The sequence below is a fragment of the Trachurus japonicus genome, chromosome 2 (genome assembly GCF_045865225.1).
Source record: "Trachurus japonicus isolate A0001 chromosome 2, Traja_1.0".
In the NCBI taxonomy this organism is placed as follows: domain Eukaryota; kingdom Metazoa; phylum Chordata; class Actinopteri; order Carangiformes; family Carangidae; genus Trachurus; species Trachurus japonicus.
In genome coordinates, this window is record NC_140908.1 from 10,063,754 (window position 1) to 10,083,548 (window position 19,795).

Here is a 19,795-nt window from a genome sequence, read left to right on the forward strand (position 1 = left end):
GTGTAAATCATGTCTGCTTCGTTTGATCAGTTAGGGGGGGGGTGGTGATTAACTCATCTGCCCGGAAGCTTCTTTGACCAGGCAACGTGAGGGGTCATTCAGAAAATAAGCTCTATTATGCTACGGCCCATTGCCCTTGGATAGAGGAGGTAACTTCTTAAGATTCCTGACCCCTGTGTGTGTGTGTGTGTGTGTGTGTGGGTGGGGGGGAGGATGCAAAGGTGGCCGTCACCCTGGCTGCCCCCTCAGGGATTTTCCTCGCCACCCCACAGGGGCACATCATGGACACGGAGGCATCACGTGCAGCCTCTACCCTGAGGTGGAAAAAGCAGATGGCGGTGGGGTGTGTGGGGGGGGGATTAGCATCTGAATGTGGGCATGCAGATCCACGGGGGGTCTCTCCCCACTCCTGCTTCCCCATGGGGGATAGGTGAGCTGAGGAAAAGGCGGCGAGGGAAGGACAAAATCAATAATTGGCAACCCACGGCGTGCAGACAAAGGAAGCGGGGGGGAAAAGCTGGTGGCTTATAACAGTCATGCAAAAAGAATCAGCCAATTACATTTTATCAATCAGTAAGCCACCGTATGTTTTGTTTTTTTATTTGTGGCGTGCAAAATCTAAACAACACAAAAAGACACCCGCATGTACAGTAGCTGATAGTGATCAGGCCTAATGCTCCTGCAGACATGACAGCAGCACAGATAACATCAGGACACAAACTTAGCCAGGCTTTGAAGTTCAAGTCTGCCGTGTTTGGACTCGAGCTACACGCTTGCAAAAAACATGCAGGTATCAACAGTGTGCTGTGTTTCTTTCCAAAACACATTATCAAAAAAACACCTACAGGAGGTGACCGACAGGAAAGCAACTGCAGGAAATGTTAGAAATATACATTCTGCAACATTTACATCTTCTAATGTGCAGACACACAACACGGCACGACAGGATTTGGCCTCTTCCTGCGGTAAAAGGAAAACTCAGGCAGATCAGATGTAGAGGTGAAACACAGAGGACAGGTTTGCTGCTCCACAGAGATCTGTTGCTGTACAATCCATTAAACCTACACGCAACGTGCACTGAATGTGAATTTTTATATGGAAACTGGCAGCCACAGTTATGTGCCATATGAAGCACTGAATAAATGCAAACTACAGTGGTGGCATGACTCATAAAAACACCAGACAACTGTACTGTAGTAGGCTGCCACTTAAAATAAACTGCTGCATTAACTCAGCGTTGCTCTGGTTTTGTGTGAGCCAATCTAAATGATTCCACTTTGTCTTCAATAACAGGTTTTTATGTGCTTAAAAATCATATAATTAATGTATATAATGATGGCTAATTGTATCCAAACCAGTAATGACAACATGGCGGAGGCTGGCACCGACTCTCATGAGAAAACAGAGATCTGGGCGGCGTGAGGTCAAGTTCTTCCCTTTATTACCAGTTTATCACGGGCCACTGTCAGCGGGAAAAAAGAGCAGTAACACTGGGTCAACAGCGGCCGCAAATACAAATCTCCCCTGTCACAAATCTTATTCTTGCAGAGAACAACAACTTTCCTCCCCCTCTGAAGCCATTCACAAACATCTGGTGATGCGCCAGTGGCTCCTTTTTCTCTAGCGGGATTTATGCTCTTTGATTTAATGAGGTGACCCGAGGCAGTCAAAGTCCTCCCACTCTCCCCGCCGCCATGGGGATACATGCACCGTCATACACGCACCGACTCCTGAATCACCACGGCTTGGTCTGTTAAACGCTGTAGCAACAAACAAACAAGTCTCTTATATTAACCTCTGATGTATCAGGGTTGTGGCCTTATCAGGGAAATCCCTGGTTGAAAAGAAAGGTGAGGAAATGGATGGGAAAAGAAAGGAGGAAAGAGAAATAAATGCTATTTTTCAGGCTCCTGCTGTATCCTTACTACGGAGTGAGGCACAGGCAACACAGAGGGTCTTCACACACTGGTACTCAAAAGGGTCATTTGAGGGGCTGGTTTCCATGGCAGGGGTTGCCGTGGTGAGGGGGGCCCTTGATAGGTCCCAATGGGGCAGTAGGAACGGTCGACGCTTCAAAACAACACAACAGACAGTGCAGGCAGGAGGATACTTGTGAATGAGAGACCCACTACAGCACAGTGTAGTATCAGAACTGCCTGAGATAAACAATTATTCTCCCTGGAGAGTGTTCTAATCTCCATAAATCAATTGGTTAATCCATCTAATTCAATATAAAAAGATGGTATCATCATGTATTTGTGGGTTATGTGTTATTCTTTCATTTGGATAGGCAATAAAAATTTAATACATCTATTTTTCCTGTAGCACCATTAAATATTTAACTTTATTCTAGGGTTGCAAAAGTAAAAGCAGTTATCTTGTCTGCACCATAATGTTTGGCACTTGATGCTTCAATGATGAGCTCCAGTGAATCAATTCTGTCAATGCCCATCCACTAAATGAGTAATCAATCAGGAGTTTACAGGTGGATTACTGTAGGCTACATCCTGCATGTGTCTTTCTGTCTACATGTCTGAGAGATGACGTCGGATCTGCGTGTAAAGCCCCCGTCCTCAGACACATTCAGCGACAGTCAGTCCCAGTAAAAATCCCCCCCTTCCTGGAAGGCAGCCCAAAGGGTCCGCTACACACACACACACACTCAGCTGCTGTGTTTCCCGCAGCCCAAGTTAAGAGACAAGACTTTGCAGGAACGTGATGTACCAATCGGACGCATTCACGCTGCCCATCTGTTTCTGTGCTTCACAGTGGCTTTACAGAGCTGCTGTGTGTGAAGGGGGGGTTCCATTCATCCAAAATCTGCCTCTAACAAGCAGACGCACACAGGAACAGAGATGCATCATGTGCACAAAAAAACATGCATGCACTAACACAGTTATGAGGCGTTCTGGTTTAGTTTAGGAAGCTCCAGGCCCTGAGAGGCAATTTACACTGAATCCTTTGGGACTTAATTCCATGACAATGCATTCCAACCTTAATGGATCAGCTGAAAAACACACTCAAATGAGATGTAATTGAGAAAAAAAATATAAAATTTGTTCATAAAAGCATGGAGAAATCTGATCTGGAGTCTGCATGTTCCAACAATACATGGTCCTCCACAATGAGGCTCATTCATTCCTCCGGCGCGCTTCAGTCAGTGTGTTAGCCTTCGACCCGCCGCCGGTTCGCTGTTTGCAGGAAAAGGATGGGGAGAAAACAATCTCGCTGTTTAGCCCCAACATCTGGAAATCATAAAGGGCTCGGGCGCTACGTAGCTTAGCCGCTACGCTAAGCTAACAGGAGGTCCCCGGCCCATTCAGGAAGGAGCTAAGGCTCATTAGCGGTTTCTTCCCAGCGTTGGCCCCGGTCAGAGTCCGAAAAAACGAGAACCAGTAACGACTGCAGCTCCTGGACTATCATTTTAAGCTGCTATTAAGTTTTTAAATAGTTCTGGCTTTGATGGACAAGAGAAATAGCACTTTGAGTGACAGAATTTCATTTTTCCCCCTCATGCATTTTGAAAATCTCACGCTTCATGGAGGGAAAATTGAACAGGAGATTGTTTTAAGATGTGAAGATGCAGCGTCTGTGCTGTACATCCTTAACACTCTGCGTCCCGGCCAACTGCAGACTGAAATTTTATGCATTTTGCAAAATGCGTTTCATTGAAATTTCCTTCAAATCCAGCCAAGCTTCATCCCTGCGCTGACATTAAAACAGATGCAGGAACAAGCTGGCAACACACATGACATTATCCAGGATATGTCAACAGCCCAGTTGCCTGCATTCTTGCACCCCAATTAGGGGTGTGAAACCTCAAGCAGCAAGTTCAAGCTGGACTATATATCATAACGCCGCTGAGACAGAGACACATAAACTTCCTGTAATAGCTCCATGTGAACATAGAGCACAGTTTTACTTTGGAATGCATTGTTGGGCTCTAGTCCACAAAAACTAATCTATATAAAGACAGCTTCTCCAGAGGAGGGAGACAAGTGAGAGGCACATGGATCAACATGGAGTAGATTCACTGTGATCAAGCCAAGTGAGCCGCTCTGGTAGGCGGCTTGTTTTCTCCGTCTTTCAGAAATAAACATCATTCCTACACACTCCCGTTGCTTCTCCGGCCTCTCATGCACAAGCTCTGCCATCGGCGTGCTGACCTCATGGATTAGCTAACATGGTTACGACACAAAAAATCAGAAGCCGGGGAGCTGTGGAGAATATTATGGATGCCAATTTCTGAGGGTGTTTCAGTGTAAGAATGAGCCTGCATGAGTGTCCTCTCTGTCGATGGGCATCGTCCGTGAGGAATGAAATGCGACACTGGCTGTCAGGGCTCGTTTGAGAGACTGGCTGCAAGTCAACCGTAGACAGAGCTTCAATACAAGGACGAGCAGGGTGGATGAATGGTTAGAGGGACCGTCCTGCACCGTGGAGGTCCCGGGATGGATCTCGATGCCAGATGAACAGCTTTTTTTATCTAATAGAAAACTTGCATCCTTGACTCTGAAACAATGGATCACACAAAAGTCTTGTTGGCTCCTGCGCTCCACATCTCATGCTCAATTAAAAACACACAGGACTTCATTATGACAGCTGTTTCAGCTACATCTGGAAGGCAAAAATGTCCATGCTGCTTGAACATGATGCATTACCACAAGTGGTAGGGCTTTTCCCAAAGACGTCTATCCCACCCCATCCCACGTAATGTTTGCACTTCTGCACCAGCTGTGACATGTTACTTGTAACATGCAATAAGCTGAGGAGCATGCACATGGAGAAAGCTCTTCCAAAGATTCTCTTCCAAAGAGGCCTTGAGCAAGACAGTCACAGCTCCCCGACCTTTTCATCATTAATTAATTTGCCACTTCTTAAATTGTTTGGTGTGCAAAAAATCAAAACACTGTAGATAATGTCAAGGCACACCATCTAATGTTGTCACGCAATGTCAGTGATACCTTCACTCACCCTGGTAGATGTTCGAGTCAGATTCTTGTTCCTATCGATATTTATTCTTTTTTCTATCCTGCCAACAGTATGAGACTACACAGAACTCAAGAAGGAGGATGTGTGTGTGAGAAAGTGTGAAATGTGTGTGTCTACACGGCACCATATGCAGGTCAGCAGGCCATTTGGTTCCTGTGACGTATGGGAATTAGATTAGGTCCCTCTCGCGGTCCAGACTTAATCACGTACGGAAGCACAGTTCTGCCAGTTCCCATTAGACACCTGTAGAGCAAGAAGGCCTCAGACAGGAGGAGCAGCAGGGGCCTGAGTCCTCCGACACCTGGGGTCACCTACATCGCTGACGTTAAACCAGACAGCACCCAAACAACCACAAAATAGAGATCCACATCATCTTCCAAAACCCATCATGGTACACTGTAAACAAAACGCTCTCCATTGGTCAGTCCGCAAACAAAAATCCAGAAACCGATCCTTACTCTAAACATTGTTCCAATACAATCCCTTCCCACGCCGGCCAAGATGGCGTGTCTCAATTTCAGTGGAGCGCGGAGTGGTTCTGTGGTTTCGGGACTTTTGACGGCGCACCTAACCAGAACTGACGTTGGTAAATATACTTAACGTTCCCGCGTGGTGCGAGGGAGGCGGATTGGGTTTCCTGGTGGTTGGAGAAGCAAAGACGTGGCTAAATGTATGGCTCACACACACACAGAGCTATACACAACTATTATAGCTTATGCAAGTAAACACACAGACACGGACCCAACCTGTTGTGTTGTTATTAAGGTCATTTCAATTAGTGATTAGACTCAGGCCAATCTGGCCTGACAGGGGCTTGTCCTTTGTGGAGCATTAGGTGAAACCTGATACAATCTCAACATGTTCTCCTATAATCCACCTCCATTTGGACCCCCAAGAAGTTGTGCAGATGAATGATTGTATCCTGTTTGGATCTTATTGGGAAAGCCACAACCAATTATATATGAATTATACATGAACATAAGTATGTGTTGTTATTATGAATTACTTCCAGCTTGTTTGATGCATTGTATATGAGGTTCACAGGCACCTATCAAGCAGAAAGCCAATGGAAATCAATAAGAAGGACTAGTCCAAACACTATACACTGATATAAAGGAATGTGTTTTACTAACAGGAACCACTTTATGTACAATTATGGTACTTTCTGATCAAATGGAATCCGACTGCATAAGCAAACATAACATATTACACTGGACTAATCTGCGTCTCAGGTTGCAGGGGGCGCAGCAACCTCCAACATCATCAGCATGGGAAGATGTTGTTTTCATTACATTCCTTGTCCATAGCTGGGTCTTATGAGCCCGAGACTGGAATGTGCAGATGTAAAAACTGGAGTGAGCGTTAATTCCTTTTCATAAAGGCATGTTTTCACATCCAGCCATGGGGGGAATCTTTATAGCTCCTGTTTCTCCTCGGTGTGTGGAGGCTGAGGCGACACTGAAAGGAGGCAGGTTTGGAACAGATCCACGCTTAATGGAAGTCTGGACATTTCCAGATCATTATCTATTGCTTAATATAAAATGACATTACAACCCATCATGGCAGGAGCTCCATTATAGGGAGAACCAGGATTTGGTTCTTTGGTAGCTTCCAGCTGCCATCAGATAACCATTGTGATCAATGTCACTTATTTATAGTTAATAAATTAAGAAAATTGAAAATACATGAAGCCTTGCAACCTTTTGCTGATGCATGGTGGGAATGTCTGCAAAAGGCAAGTGGATGATGCCAACTGGGAGCCGGGCTACTCCCCTATTCACAATGCATGAATGGACAAGACATTAGCCAAAACATAAACGCACTGAGGTGATCCTAATTTCATTAATCTGCACTTGTATTCATTGAATTCACTGTCTTTTTTTCCTCCAAGTGGAAAGCGCTGCGCCGCAGTGGATGCGCTGAGGAAGCCGCACCGGTTTCAGCACCATGCAGGCGTGGACCAGAACAAAAGGCGCAGGCTGCAGCCGCAGCAGCAGCAGCAGCGGAGAGATGAGGCGCACCAGCCGCGCGACACAGCGACAAAAGCCGCAAATAACACAAATCAACGCACGGAATCACATCAACACAAAGACAGACAACAAATTTAGATACAAAGCCCCCGAATGAGATATTTACAACATCAAAAACCCATGATTCATATCTTCATATCCACACACATTGCTCCACATCACAGCATAACGTGCTTACGCAGAGCATCTGAGGATTAGTGGACAGCACAGCCAACATTAAATACACACTTTGACTTTTTGTAGAAACTTTAACAGATGCCACTAATGCATTAAAATGACTGAAACTCTGCGCTGCGTGAGTGCGGTGATTCTAACGCGTCTTTTCCTACGGGTTAATTCCAAACAAAGTGGTTCATCAGCTCTTACCTGGAGGTTTAGGCTGCTGGGCGGCACTAATACCCTTGTGAGTGAAGAGAGCTGGAGTGACAATGAGAGCGGTATGGGGCCCTCTGATCCCTCCCATCGCAAATTAAGCTACCGTAAATGCAGCAGTGCAGGCGCAACTGGATTGTGTGGCTGCAACATGCATTGCCAGACAATCCCTCATTGTTGCTGCAGGGTTTTTGTTTTTTAGTGGAGCATGTTATTGTGTGCAAATATGTGACAAATGCATGCAAAAGCAAACACTGGTGCAGACAGGGGTAAAATAAATACAGCAGGTGTCATTTCAATACTGTAAGTGGCTGCCTTGTTGAAAGGAGGGGAAGGGCTAGTGTCAGCAGTGGAAGTGAGTGCAGAGCTGGAGCGCTGGGGTGTGGCTGTTGCTGAGGAAAAGATGGAGAGGGGAGGAAGAGGAGAGAGTGGAGGAGACGGAGGAGGAGGGGGGGGGGGGGTGTAAAGTCGACTCAGTGCCAAGGGGAGAGTAGAAAGGAGGGGCAGGGAAAGAGAGGAAAAAGGAAAAAGACAGAGGGAAAAATGAGGGAGAAGTGAAGGAGATGACAAGAGCAAAAGGAAGGTAAAGGGTAGGGGATGCATCGGTGGAGAGTAGCTGCACTTCTGTCCCCCCAGGTGAAGAGAGATGGTGGTGATGGATGGGTGGGGGGGTTGGGGGCTGTCTGCGTCTTGACGGTCAGACTCTAATGCAGCTCTTTCACAGCCACATGCACAAGATTCAAAAGGATGAACACATAGTGCACTGGATTACAATTGTGTATCCAGGATAACAGATACTGACACTGGTGGATGAAGATTTGAAATCTATAATAAACAGTGATTAAAAAAAGAAAAAAAGAGGCTTACAAAGTAAATGAATAGAAAATATGGCTGAAACTTTGTAAATATGATTTAAATCATCTACTCACATTCAACAGTCTGCTCCTGCCTGCTGCATGTGTTGCAATGGAAACAAATGAAGTCTGGTCGTCTGTCATGCTCCTGCCAGCTCTCCATAAACAGTTACTGCCATCTGTTGGTGGGAAGGGCACAGTGCAAGAGGGACGCTAGCGCTCTGTTACAAAGACTTTCCGTCCCTGAACTGACCTTTGTTCTTGTCACAATTCATTTCCCCTCCTTCCACTCCCTTCTCATTCTAATAGGCACTGCCACTACTTCCTGAAATTAAAACAAGCTCCTTTGTTTCCTGTCTTACATTATCGGACAAACTGATTAATCCAGGTGTGTCTGACTCTGACACACCTGGATTTATCAGTTTGTCCGATAATGTAAGACAGGAGATAAAGGAGCTTGTTTTAATTTCAGGAAGTAGTGGAGCTGTGCATAAAGCCGCAGGCAGAGATGTACAAAGCAAAAAAAAAGCCTGAATTTGAATGATTTTTCTAATACAAATAAGTCAAAACCAACAGAAAACACCATCAGTCTTATTCAAAGATGCAAATTAGAAACTGCATTTTATTTTCACTTCCACTGGTCACAAAAACATACTGCAAGTTTATTTCATTAAATAAACAGTCACAGTGTGTGAAGACACTTTCAGTGTTGACAAAAAGGCACAGAGATATGATATATCCACCAGCAATACTCTCCTCAGTCACTACAAGTACAAGTAACCAATAGGACGGATTTCTTTACAAAAATATTTCCAGGGAATTTTAGCGGGAAGTAAAATATATACAACTATAACTACAGTGGGTGGAGACAGATGTGAAGTTGAGTTATGATTTTAGTTATTAGTCTAACTCACTCCTGATTAAAGCATGTTGTTGAGAAGCTGCTGACCTCTGTAAACCTACAGACATGGACAGCCTCTTGTTTAATTTTTCCAACTTGCTATAAATAATTCTTATATTAAACCAACACATTAAAAGGCAATGTGAAATTTAAAAAAAATGTCTCTTGTAGTGATGAAGCTACAGAGAATTATAGCAGCTGCAAAAACCCTTGAATATTTTGAATTGAGTCAAAGTACACTTCACTGACAAGAAATGTAACTTTTCATTTGTAAGAGGAGGACGGTGTTATTTCTTTTTCAAAGAGTACCAAGTGTCATTTGACGATTTCACGCGTGATTAAACTTTTTTTTTTATTTCATGGCTGTTCATGATCATTTAAAACCTTTTTCAGACAAAGTTTGGACTAAAAACTAACATCTGTGCAAACCACCCCACCTCGCCGATGCTCCTCTGCCATGAAAACCTCTAAATCTGTCACTTCTGGCTGACGATGGTGCGGGCGATGAGCTCCTTCATGATCTCATTGGTGCCTCCGTAGATGGGCTGGATACGGGAATCCACAAACGCCCTGGAAATACAAAGACACAGATTTAGCAACCTGGCAACCATCCCCGACAGTCGCCAGTTGCTGCCCCTCGCACAGGTTTACATGATTCTTACTTGGCGATGGGGAATTCCCACATGTAGCCCCAGCCTCCGTGGAGCTGCAGGCACTGAGTGGCCACTTTGTTTTGGAGATCAGACGCCCTGGAGGGAAGGAAAAAGGACGGGGACGTGAGCAGATGGCAGCGAACGTGGCTTATTGTTTGAGAAGATGATTTTCGAAACAACAAGTCTCACCAGAACTTGGCCATGGAGGCCGTGGAGGGATCCAGGCGTTTGTGAGCGTGGAGCTGAAGGCAGCTGTCGACGAAGGCCCGGCCCACGCAGATCTCAGTCTTCAGCTCTGCCAGCTTGTGCTGAACAGTCTGTGGAGGAAAGTTAGATGGAATAATATTGTCAAATGTTGCGTTTCACGTTCGAGAACAAAGAAAACACGGGGATTACAGACCTGCAGGTGAGCGATTGTCTTGCCGAAGGCTTTTCTCTGCATCACGTAGTTCCTGGTTTCCTCAAACATGAACTCACAGCTCGCTATGGCCATGTCAGCGATCATCAGACGCTCCTATTCCAAAAGAAGAGCGAGATTGGACATTTATTTCAAGTAGATATATCGGAGATAATTACACTCTCAGTAAGTGTTCAACACTAAACTTCTTTTTATCATCTTCTTATTGTTTTCCTTTTGTTTCTTATCATTTTTACTCCCCCACTTAAAGGGATAGTTCAACATTTTGGCAAACTGGCCTATTGCCATAATCCCTATAGTTTTAGGAGTAGGTTCATTCTTTTTAATTGTCGGTGCAAGCTATTTTTAGAACGGCGGAGCAGAGCCGCTAGCTGCTCAGAGCTACGCTACGGAGGCTAATGGGATTTCTTGGTCTCTATATGTTGTTTTTGTCAAGCACTTTGTAAACTTGTGTTTTTAAAGGTGCTTATATTTGGCTCACCTGAGGCAGTTCTTTCATCAGGTAGTAGAAACCCTTGTTGAGTTCTCCCAAGAGGGCGCTGGCTGGGAGCCGCACATCCTCAAAGAACAGCTCAGCGGTGTCCTGAGTAAGAAGAAGCAGCAGAGAGAGGACAGATGAAGTGCACTGACGTCAAATCTTTGGCAGGATGAGGGAAGATTGATGGAAACTCTGTGTTTCTAACCCACTGAGCACCGGTACCTGGGCTTTTAGGCCGATCTTCTCCAGCTTGCGTCCCTTCTGGAAGCCCTTCATGCCCTCCTCCACCAGGAACAGACTGATGCCGTGCGCGGCCGTCTTCGCCTCACGGTTGGTCACAGTCACCACGACCACCAGGTCGGACATCCAGCCGTTGGTGATGAACACCTGGAGACGAGACAAGAAGAGAATTCAAGCTGATCTGCAAAGAAGAGCTGCATCCACTGCTGACGCCACTAGCCTAAATATGAATATAAAAATATAAACTAAATATAAGCCTTTTGTTTGTTTCTTTGTTTCATTCCTGCTGCAGTAGCACCACTTCACTACTTAAAGCAGAAGTAAGCGGAATGTTTGTGTTAATATAAGTCTTAAATAGTTATATCTTCCGACAGCAATCACTTATATAGAGTGTTTGGTCTGAAACACGGGTCTGTCAGTCACTCTGCTCTGCTGTAAGCCGAGGAGAAAACTTTCCTTGTATCCTACAACCTTTATCCAATGAGGAGAGAGAATGGCAAAGGGGCGGTCCTCTCTGTGTGTGCAGCCAAGGGATGCGCGTGAATGTGGTGACGTAGAGACGAGGGCGGGGATTGCTAACTCCATCTGCTGACAGGAAGTTAGCCAAAACCACCGGATCGCTTACTTCTGCTTTAAGTTCTTTTTACGTTTGGAGTCTGGTGCTCCCTCCCAGATTTTCATTTGAGCATTTCAACTTTCTTTCTCACTTCACCTCCTCTGCTCAGCACCTGTGGGTTCTGTGTGCACACGGCCCTGCAGTCTCATGCCCTTTTACGGGCATTGATGGGGCGGTTACCTATGCTAATCATATGTTAATTAGACTCACCTGGCACACGGGAGGAGATGGCATAAGAACACAGCTGCAAACAATTCTGAGGCTTACGAACGCGTTGATGAATCTGACGTAGGGTTTTCGGAACCTCTTAAGAACAACTTAAGAAAGAATCTAGGGGGTTCTTAAGAAGATATTGGTGAATGAGGCCCATTGATTCTTTGAGCACAACAATGCAAGTATCCAAATGGCAACTTGGGGAGGTGAAAAAATAAAGTAAAATAGAAAAATAAAATTAAATAATTAAAATAATAAACAGTTTTTGCTTTTTTCCATCACTACCTTGTTGCCGTTGAGGATCCAGTCGCTGCCGTCCTTCTTGGCGTACGTCCTCACACCTTGAAGATCGCTGAGAAAATAAAGCAGTTACATCATCAAAGCTGCACCTCATTATTGTGATGCATGTTGCTTCCTGTCTGTGCTTGAGTCCTGACCTGCCTGCTCCTGGCTCTGTCATTGCGATAGCACTGATGCATGTCCCAGCAGTCATCCTAGGGATGAAGCGATCAATCTGCTCCTTGCTGCCATAGTTGGTGATGTAGGGCATGACGATGTCAGAGTGCAGGGCGAAACCTGGGCCTGAGCAGTTGGAGTACATTCTGCAGGGAGAGATGTCAGTTAAGCCGGTGTTTGATCTCAGGTGTTAGTGTGTTTTTGTTTTTTGTTTTTTAAGGGCAACTCACTGCTCCTCCCATGTGACGACCGCAGAATACAGGTCTCCTCCGATGCCACCGTGCTCCTCTGGTGTCATCACTCCCAGCAGGCCTTGCTCTCCAGCCTTCTGCCACAATTCTCGGCTCACCTCTCCGGCCTTTTCCCACCTGGGACAAAATAACAGCAGATATAGTGAGGCAGGGAACTTGAATTCACTTTGAATCTCTTCCCTCATGGTTGTTTTGCTCCAGTTTGTGGTTGTTTAGCATGTCTTTGTGTCTTTTTGAAGCTGTGTTGTCATTTTTTTGCAACAAACAATGATAACAGTGGCTTCAAACACAGGCATTTTGGTAATCCATCCACGCTTACACCTACTCCTTGTGGTGTGGAACCACCTCCTCTTGAAAGAAGCGCCTGACGTTTTGCCTGAAGAGATCATGGTCCTCGTTGAAGATCCGACGGGTCCCAATGTCCATCAGGGTCTTGGCACTGGAGGTCTCGAGGCGGTTTGAAGGGACGGATTGCCCGTACTCCTGGGCCTCACTGTGCTGTAGTCTGGGAGAGATTACAGAGCGTAAACCAACAGTGATCTGCTGTAAAAATGCACTAGAGTTGAGCTAAAACTGACTGAAAGACTGTACTGTTGATTAAAATGTCAAATGCCTAATATCATGCATAAAATGATGATTATTAATTGTTTTAATCTCGTAATTATTACTAAAAGTGCAAGAAGATACCTCTCCCTTAAAGCTGTTTTAGATAAGAGACACTGGTTTTCATTCATTTGGACTTTCAAAGTAAAATTCCATCTGCATCCAGCCGGTGTGGCTGCATGTTCAGGACTATCAAAATAAAGCAAGTGTGCCAAAGGTCGCTGCGACCCACTTCTACTTTTACAGTCGCAAAAAGACACACTTCCAAAACACTTTCTAAGTGTATATATTACAAATGCAATTTACTTCATGCACATTTAATGAAACTACACAACCAAACAGTTCGTTTATCGTAGGCGTGTGACTGATAGATAGTTATGTCTTATCTCAGAGGAACACCCACTTCTAAAAGTCAAACTTTTTAGATAATTTAACAATAATTTAAGCTGCAGGTACCTGGCAGAGGCCGCAGACAGCAGCTGTCCTCGTCCGACAACATTTCTGAGCCCCAAAAGTTGAGTTTGGATCAATTTAGTGACCAACATCTTGACAAAAACACAGTGAACCAAGACAAGACGAAGGACGAGCTACGGCAACCAGGGCAAAGATCGTCTGAAAAGAAGACCTATCACTTCGCAGTCAATTGCAAGCTGCCATTAAGCGGTATTTTTTTAACCTCTTTTTGTGCACAATGTTTACATTTTTATGTAAATTATTAGGTTTAGATTCAAATGAAGTGAAAGGGATGAAGACTGCTCAGAAACAACTCTAACGTCGCAGGGTTGAGGAGTTTTGGTCCGTTCGCGAAAACAGCATCAGAGTGACACCTCCTGTTTCATCATTATCTCAATGCACAGATTTCTTCTTCTATGAAACCCTTCAGGACACAGCGCCATTTAGTGCCGTACTGTATATTGGTTGGAATAAAGTTGCTGCAGAAATATTTTTATTTTTTTAATATTAAAACAAAGTACAGTGGTAATAGTTTTCAGCAAACATACCATTAACAATCATACATGACCAAAGTTAATACCGTATTGGCTTATATATCAAAACAGCTAAATAACATGATTGCATGCACTCTGCAGCACTTTCTGCCTTCTCTGAGATAAACCAGACATTATGTAGACTACTAGCATGATATGCAGATATAAATCAGTGATTTATTGATGCTAAAGAATCCTCTTATAATGGCAGATGCATAGATCTGAGATATTTAATCTAATATATTGAAATGTGCTGAATAATGACAGTCTGTGCACACAATGCTTAGTTCACCACAGGGGGGCCACAGCTACACCCTGAACTATATTTCCTTGCTAAATCCTTCTATGCATGTACATCCATGTACACTGTAATGTATTTTTTATTTTTCATAGCATGTAGTATTCGTTTATGATCTGTGCAATTGTTTATATATTTTTATTTTTCTATTTAATTTAGAATATGGCATTTGCATGTGAAAGTGTTTCCTTTAAGTACTGGCTCTTATGCTCAGGATAAAAAATGTATGCAAAGTTACATATGTCCAGATTCAGTACCTGTAAAGGACACTAACGCTACTGGTCTTACCAGCCCAAGTAAGGCTATTGCTACAAAACCCCTGAGTGGATTTAATGTGTTTTAATAGATATGAATTTATTTGTAAGAGGCTGTTTCACCTGTATTTCAACTACAGCATATCTGTATATGTGGTCAATGAAACATCAAGAACCAACCCAGGTGGGATGTACGTTGGAAAAGTTTATTCTGACATTGACAGAGTGAAAATAAATAAAATTTTCCAGGGAAGTGGGAGACGTTTGGCGGTCAGTCCACAACCATTCTCCAGCACCTTTGGCATTGCTGGGCCAGTGGTGACGTGACTGAATGAGGTGGCGGTGGGAAGGGAGGGATCAACCCTCACTTGATGAGCGGTCACCCCTTCTCCCCCGTTCCTCACCTCATGCGGTGACGTGGAGACGCGCCCCGGGGGGGGTGGGGGGGAGTAGAGGTCAAGTGATGGGGCACTACAACTGGGAGAACGGAGACGTCCCGAGAGAGGAGGGTATGAGACGAAGTGTAAAGGAAAACAAAATAAACAACAAGATGGGTTTTGCTTCAACATCCCTTGTACATAGTCCTTGTCTTTCCTTGGTTGGTCTTTGAAACAGTGTAGATGTCCTGAACACTGTCGGGCTGTCTGTAGGCAAGCTACAGTTTGTTCAGCACTCCTACTGCTGGCCTCTTACACAGACATGATGTGCTTGACGAAAGCTGGAGGGAGAAAGAAAAACATGTTCAGAAATTCAGCTTTGTATATTCAATAAAAAAAAATAAAAAAGAGAGCTGGGAAATGGGAGCTTACCCTCATAGTGCACACTGCCGTTCTCGTCCTCCTGGCCGGTCATCAGGGCATCGATCTCAGGCTCGGTCATCTTCTCTCCTGGAGTTGCACAAGGATCCGTGTCAGGACTCTTCCAATTTCACACGCGCATGCTTGCGTACCGTGCGTGCCAAAGCACAAACTATATTTGTGCCCGCTTCTATATTTGGGGATGGGCGACTTGAGACTCACCCAGGGTGGACAGCACGATGCGCAGCTCAGCGCCCATGACTGTGCCGTTGCCCTCCTTGTCGAAGACGCGCAGGCCCTCAACGTAGTCGTCGTAGGTACCCTTCTGGAGAGCGTCGACCTGCTTCAGCATGGGGATGAAGGCGTCGAAGGCGAGCCTCTTGTTGGCCATGTCTGTCGAGTTACAAAACGCACAGGGCGTCACGAACACGGACCACCTACGTAGGTTTTAAGTTTAAAACTGACACTTTGGAATGCAACTTTCTCCTCTTCTGCCACCGCAGCATAATTTTTTAACACCTACTGCGCCTTTTTGTCTGAAAGCATCGGAAAGCGTCTCACCGTCAGCGCTTGGGTTGCCCAGAATCTTGGTAACGTCCTTGTTGCCGGGGTTCTGGCCCAGGGCGCGCATGATGTCGGCCACCTGGTTGTAGGCCACCTGGCCATCACCGACTCTGTCGAAGAGACCAAAAGCCTCCTTGAAGTCTGTGAAAAGAGAGGAGAGAAGTTTGAGTTACTAAATATTAATGGGATCAAAGATTTCATGTTCAATAAAAATGTGAAATATCTGGAGTCACATCAAAACTAGTGATATTCTCTTTTCACTGTCTACTACACCCATCCCTTTTGGGGTTCCCTTTCTTTCTATTATGGGGTATCTGAGTCAGCGATGGCAGCTGCGTGGTGTCACACTGAGCCGAGGATCAAACGCAGCAGAAGCCGCATTCTTCCCTCATTGTTCTCAGCTAATTGGGAGCGACAGCTGTATCCAAGCAGAGCGGAGGAAAGGTAGCGACCGCCCGCCTGAACAAAGGTTATCTATTTCTACGAATCCTCCCAGGAAGTCGACACACACTGACCTTTTTCACAGATTAATGCTCTTAATATGTGGCTTCTGTCTGTGGAACAGCTGTACCACTACACCCAAAAAATAAAACCCTTCTCCATTCCTGCCTCCACATGCATTTCGGGCGACGCTGGGGAGCAAGATGATACTGAGTCGCCCCCCAGACTATATACAGGCATGACCCCCCCCACCCCCCACCCTCCACCGACGGCCCTGCTCAGGTTAACCAGAAGAATGCTGACTGTGGTGTAACTGACACCTCGTCATACATGATCTGGCAACCTAACGCCTGACATGTAGTATAAATGTACCAGAATGTACAGGATAAACTCTTTTTTTAGAGTTCAAAGAATTGCAGTGGAAACATTTTTGACAGAAAGGTGTGTCAGAGGAGGAGATCACACCCTTTCTTCTCACTTGGAATAGTTTTTATTATTAAAAAGCCAACGTTACGGTTGTTTAACCTTCTTCAGGGCGTCAAAAAACAAACAAAAAAAAATGCCCTGAAGACAGTTAAATAACCGAAACGGCCTTGTAATAATAAAAAATATTGCAAATAAGAAGAAAGTGTGCGGGAGTTTTTTCGCCAGGGTTCAAAGAATTGCAAAATTGCAAAAGTTTTAGTGAATTAACGTCATATATTAAATATCTAACAGAAATATTCTGACCGATGGGAGCAGAGTTTAAGATTAACTATTCTATTCTATTTCTAATCAGAATAACAAAATAGGAAAATCAGAGGAAATTCCTTCCACTAAATTTAGAGCATGTTTATAGAGGACATGTCTGTCAGCAGGGGACAAAAGGGCCGCGATGGTGCCCAGGGAGGAGGAGGAGGGGTGTGGGGGGGTCACAGTTTAGATTCCTTGTGTAAGAGGATGCCGTGCAGGCTTGCATCTTGGCCTTGGGTTTAGCACCTCTGCTGTGTAAGGCTCACAAGACAAGGCTGGGTCGGCTTAGAATAGACGTATCTCCGATCCCTCCCGACAACTGGACAAGTCTTTGGAATGACGGTGGTCTCCGCTCCGGGGGGGGCTTCATCCCCTACATCCACATTTTAGCAGATAATTTAGGACTAAAGGTTGGACTGTGTGACCCTGCAGCTGCTCACTGTGTGGCAATTACTAGAAAAATAACCTCAGACTGAGCTGTGGAGGGGAAAAAACCTAGAGAAGTGGCTCTGTGCTGCTGATATGAGGAGATGATGAGGACCCTCACAACTGCTTCTCACATGCCATTCAAGTTATTATGTAAAAGGATGAAGACGAATCCGGCCGGTTCTCCACTTACCCTCCATCTGGTCAGCTGTGAACTCGCTGGCGGCGGCGGGAGCGGCGGCTGCTTCTTCTGCCTGTCACATGGAAACGGACACGCACATACACACAACACACATTTTTGGACACACAGAACACAGAGAAATGAACAAAAAAAAAAGATGATTTATGAGAACAGAAAAAAAAACAGCACAGATGAATGTAAGATTTCCTACAACACACTAAATGCATGGGATGTACTTGGATGGTGACATTTACAATCTGTTTTATACAAGTCTACACAGACATTAAGGATAGAAACATGGATTTATTTCAAGGCGGTGCTCCTGGGCCCAAAGTCTCAACCTTGAAATTAACTTTTCTTTTTTTTTTTCTTATAATTTATTAAGACAATATCAAAAAAAAAAAGCCAGCCAGTGATTTCTGCTCCCTAGAACCATTTCAGTGATGTGAATAAAGTCCCAAATGTGGGCTTTTTTTGTAAAGATGGTATCCAATCCCATGCCACAAAGTGTCGTAGAAAGCAAAAAAGAAAAAAGAAAAAAGAAAAAAAGGTAACTCCATCGGTAACGCCCCCACCCAGAAGGTCCGAAACTGAATTTTGTACACACCATTTTGGAGAGGAGTTGCTGGACGGGCGGAAAGAAAGGAGATGAGAAGCTGGAAGTCCCAAGACAGAGTGGTCCTGAGCCATGGTCAAAGCCCCCCTCTTATTTAACCCAGGCATGTGATGTCACGTATGCTAATGAGCTGGATCAGATGACAGGTTGGAACATCTTTAACTTTCTTAGGGCAAACGGAAAGGAGAGCTGCGTCCTCGGAGCAGTGGGAGTAGGCCTTTAGAAGGGGACAGGGCTATTTTTAGAAAGCCGGAGAACTGTGTCAAGACTCTGAGTCCTGTATCTCAAGATCTAAAACTCTAACAAACTCTATTTTTATCATGAAAAATAAAAGTTTTAATTGATTTGACGTTTAAAAAATTGAAATTGCTCTCCGAGGAAGAGATGCACAGTCGATCTGTGATGGTGAAAATGCAGAAAACGCCTCTACCTGGGGGGCGACACCTCAGAACGGCTGCAGACCCAGAGAGCTCATTTACAAGGTGGTATTTTTAAACAGTGACAGCGCTCCTCCTCTTATGGTTAAATAGCAGACCAGCAAAAACCATCCATTCACTCAGAACTAAACTTCTGTTTCATAGACAATACACTGTGGTGTCCTTGAAATCAGATACATGCATATTTGCATGGAGTAATTAAGAGATTTCAAAGTGAATGGGTTTTAGCTGAATTGAACACATTTTAAAAGCACTTGCACTGCGTATTTACTTTAATGGGACCTGATTAAGTTTGTCAGTCATTATGCTTGTTATGTTTACTCTTAGTTTATTCTAGAAGAGCGAGTTTATCCACAGTGCACCTGCTCCATTCTCCTCTTTTCTACTGCAAGCTCTGGAAAACGCTAGAAGCATAAGACTTGAAGTGTCATAATTGAACTGCTCATCATTTAAAAGATAATTGAGTGAAGAAAAAATGTCAATAATAAAAATTTATAAATAAATAAAAGATAATTAAGTGCCACTTGTATGACCTAGATCCCACAGTGGCACAGTCTTACATGTTAATCCATTAGAAACGACTGGAAACATTACATGAAGTTGAATCCATGCTGCTCATCTTCGTGTTGTATTTTAGCGTTTTCGACCACCGCCATATAACGGTACACATATTTTAATATAGCGCATCGATTGCCGTGAATTTTTACTGCACTGAAGTTCCAGCAGTCCTGTGTGAGATGCAGGCTGCATCACAAATATCTCCTTCTGCAGTTCCCCCCCACCCCACCCCACCCCACCCCACACACATACACACACATCTTTTATTAATAAGCTCAATGAAATATGGGCACTTATGAGTGAATGAATAGAATCACAATAGAAGACCATTAGTAATATTCTCACACCGATAAAGAACAATAATCACTGACTTGGAAAATTGCTGCATGTTTTTCGCTCAAGGACGTTCACGTATTTAAACCACAGTC

The 19,795-nt window shown here is 44.5% G+C and overlaps 3 protein-coding genes across 4 annotated transcripts in view; all 3 read right to left on the reverse strand.

The window, feature by feature from the left end:
• LOC146990832 (uncharacterized) overlaps positions 1-7,452 on the reverse strand; it is a 52,153-nt gene extending 44,701 nt beyond the window's left edge. Inside the window, exon 1 of one of the 2 annotated variants that reach the window (XM_085800005.1) lies at positions 7,389-7,452. The gene's annotated coding sequence lies outside the window, so the exon portion shown is untranslated. The remainder of the gene's footprint in view (positions 1-7,388) is intronic. The other variant, XM_085800014.1, reaches the window with a different exon arrangement.
• Positions 7,453-9,350: 1,898 nt separating this feature from the next.
• On the reverse strand, positions 9,351-13,692 carry acadl (acyl-CoA dehydrogenase long chain). The gene is made up of 11 exons (XM_085800027.1): positions 13,534-13,692; positions 12,800-12,979; positions 12,454-12,591; positions 12,205-12,369; positions 12,053-12,119; positions 10,921-11,085; positions 10,702-10,803; positions 10,203-10,316; positions 9,992-10,119; positions 9,812-9,898; positions 9,351-9,719 (listed from the first exon to the last, which is right to left on the reverse strand). The coding sequence occupies exons 1-11, from the start codon at positions 13,620-13,622 to the stop codon at positions 9,626-9,628; spliced, it is 1,329 nt and encodes a 442-aa protein (XP_085656153.1). The 5' UTR covers positions 13,623-13,692; the 3' UTR covers positions 9,351-9,625.
• A 1,108-nt stretch (positions 13,693-14,800) lies between these two features.
• On the reverse strand, positions 14,801-18,438 carry mylz3 (myosin, light polypeptide 3, skeletal muscle). Its single transcript, XM_085800040.1, has 6 exons — positions 18,364-18,438; positions 17,769-17,829; positions 15,974-16,117; positions 15,635-15,805; positions 15,425-15,502; positions 14,801-15,333 (listed from the first exon to the last, which is right to left on the reverse strand). The coding sequence occupies exons 1-6, from the start codon at positions 18,364-18,366 to the stop codon at positions 15,305-15,307; spliced, it is 486 nt and encodes a 161-aa protein (XP_085656166.1). The 5' UTR covers positions 18,367-18,438; the 3' UTR covers positions 14,801-15,304.
• Between the last annotated feature and the right edge of the window lie 1,357 nt (positions 18,439-19,795).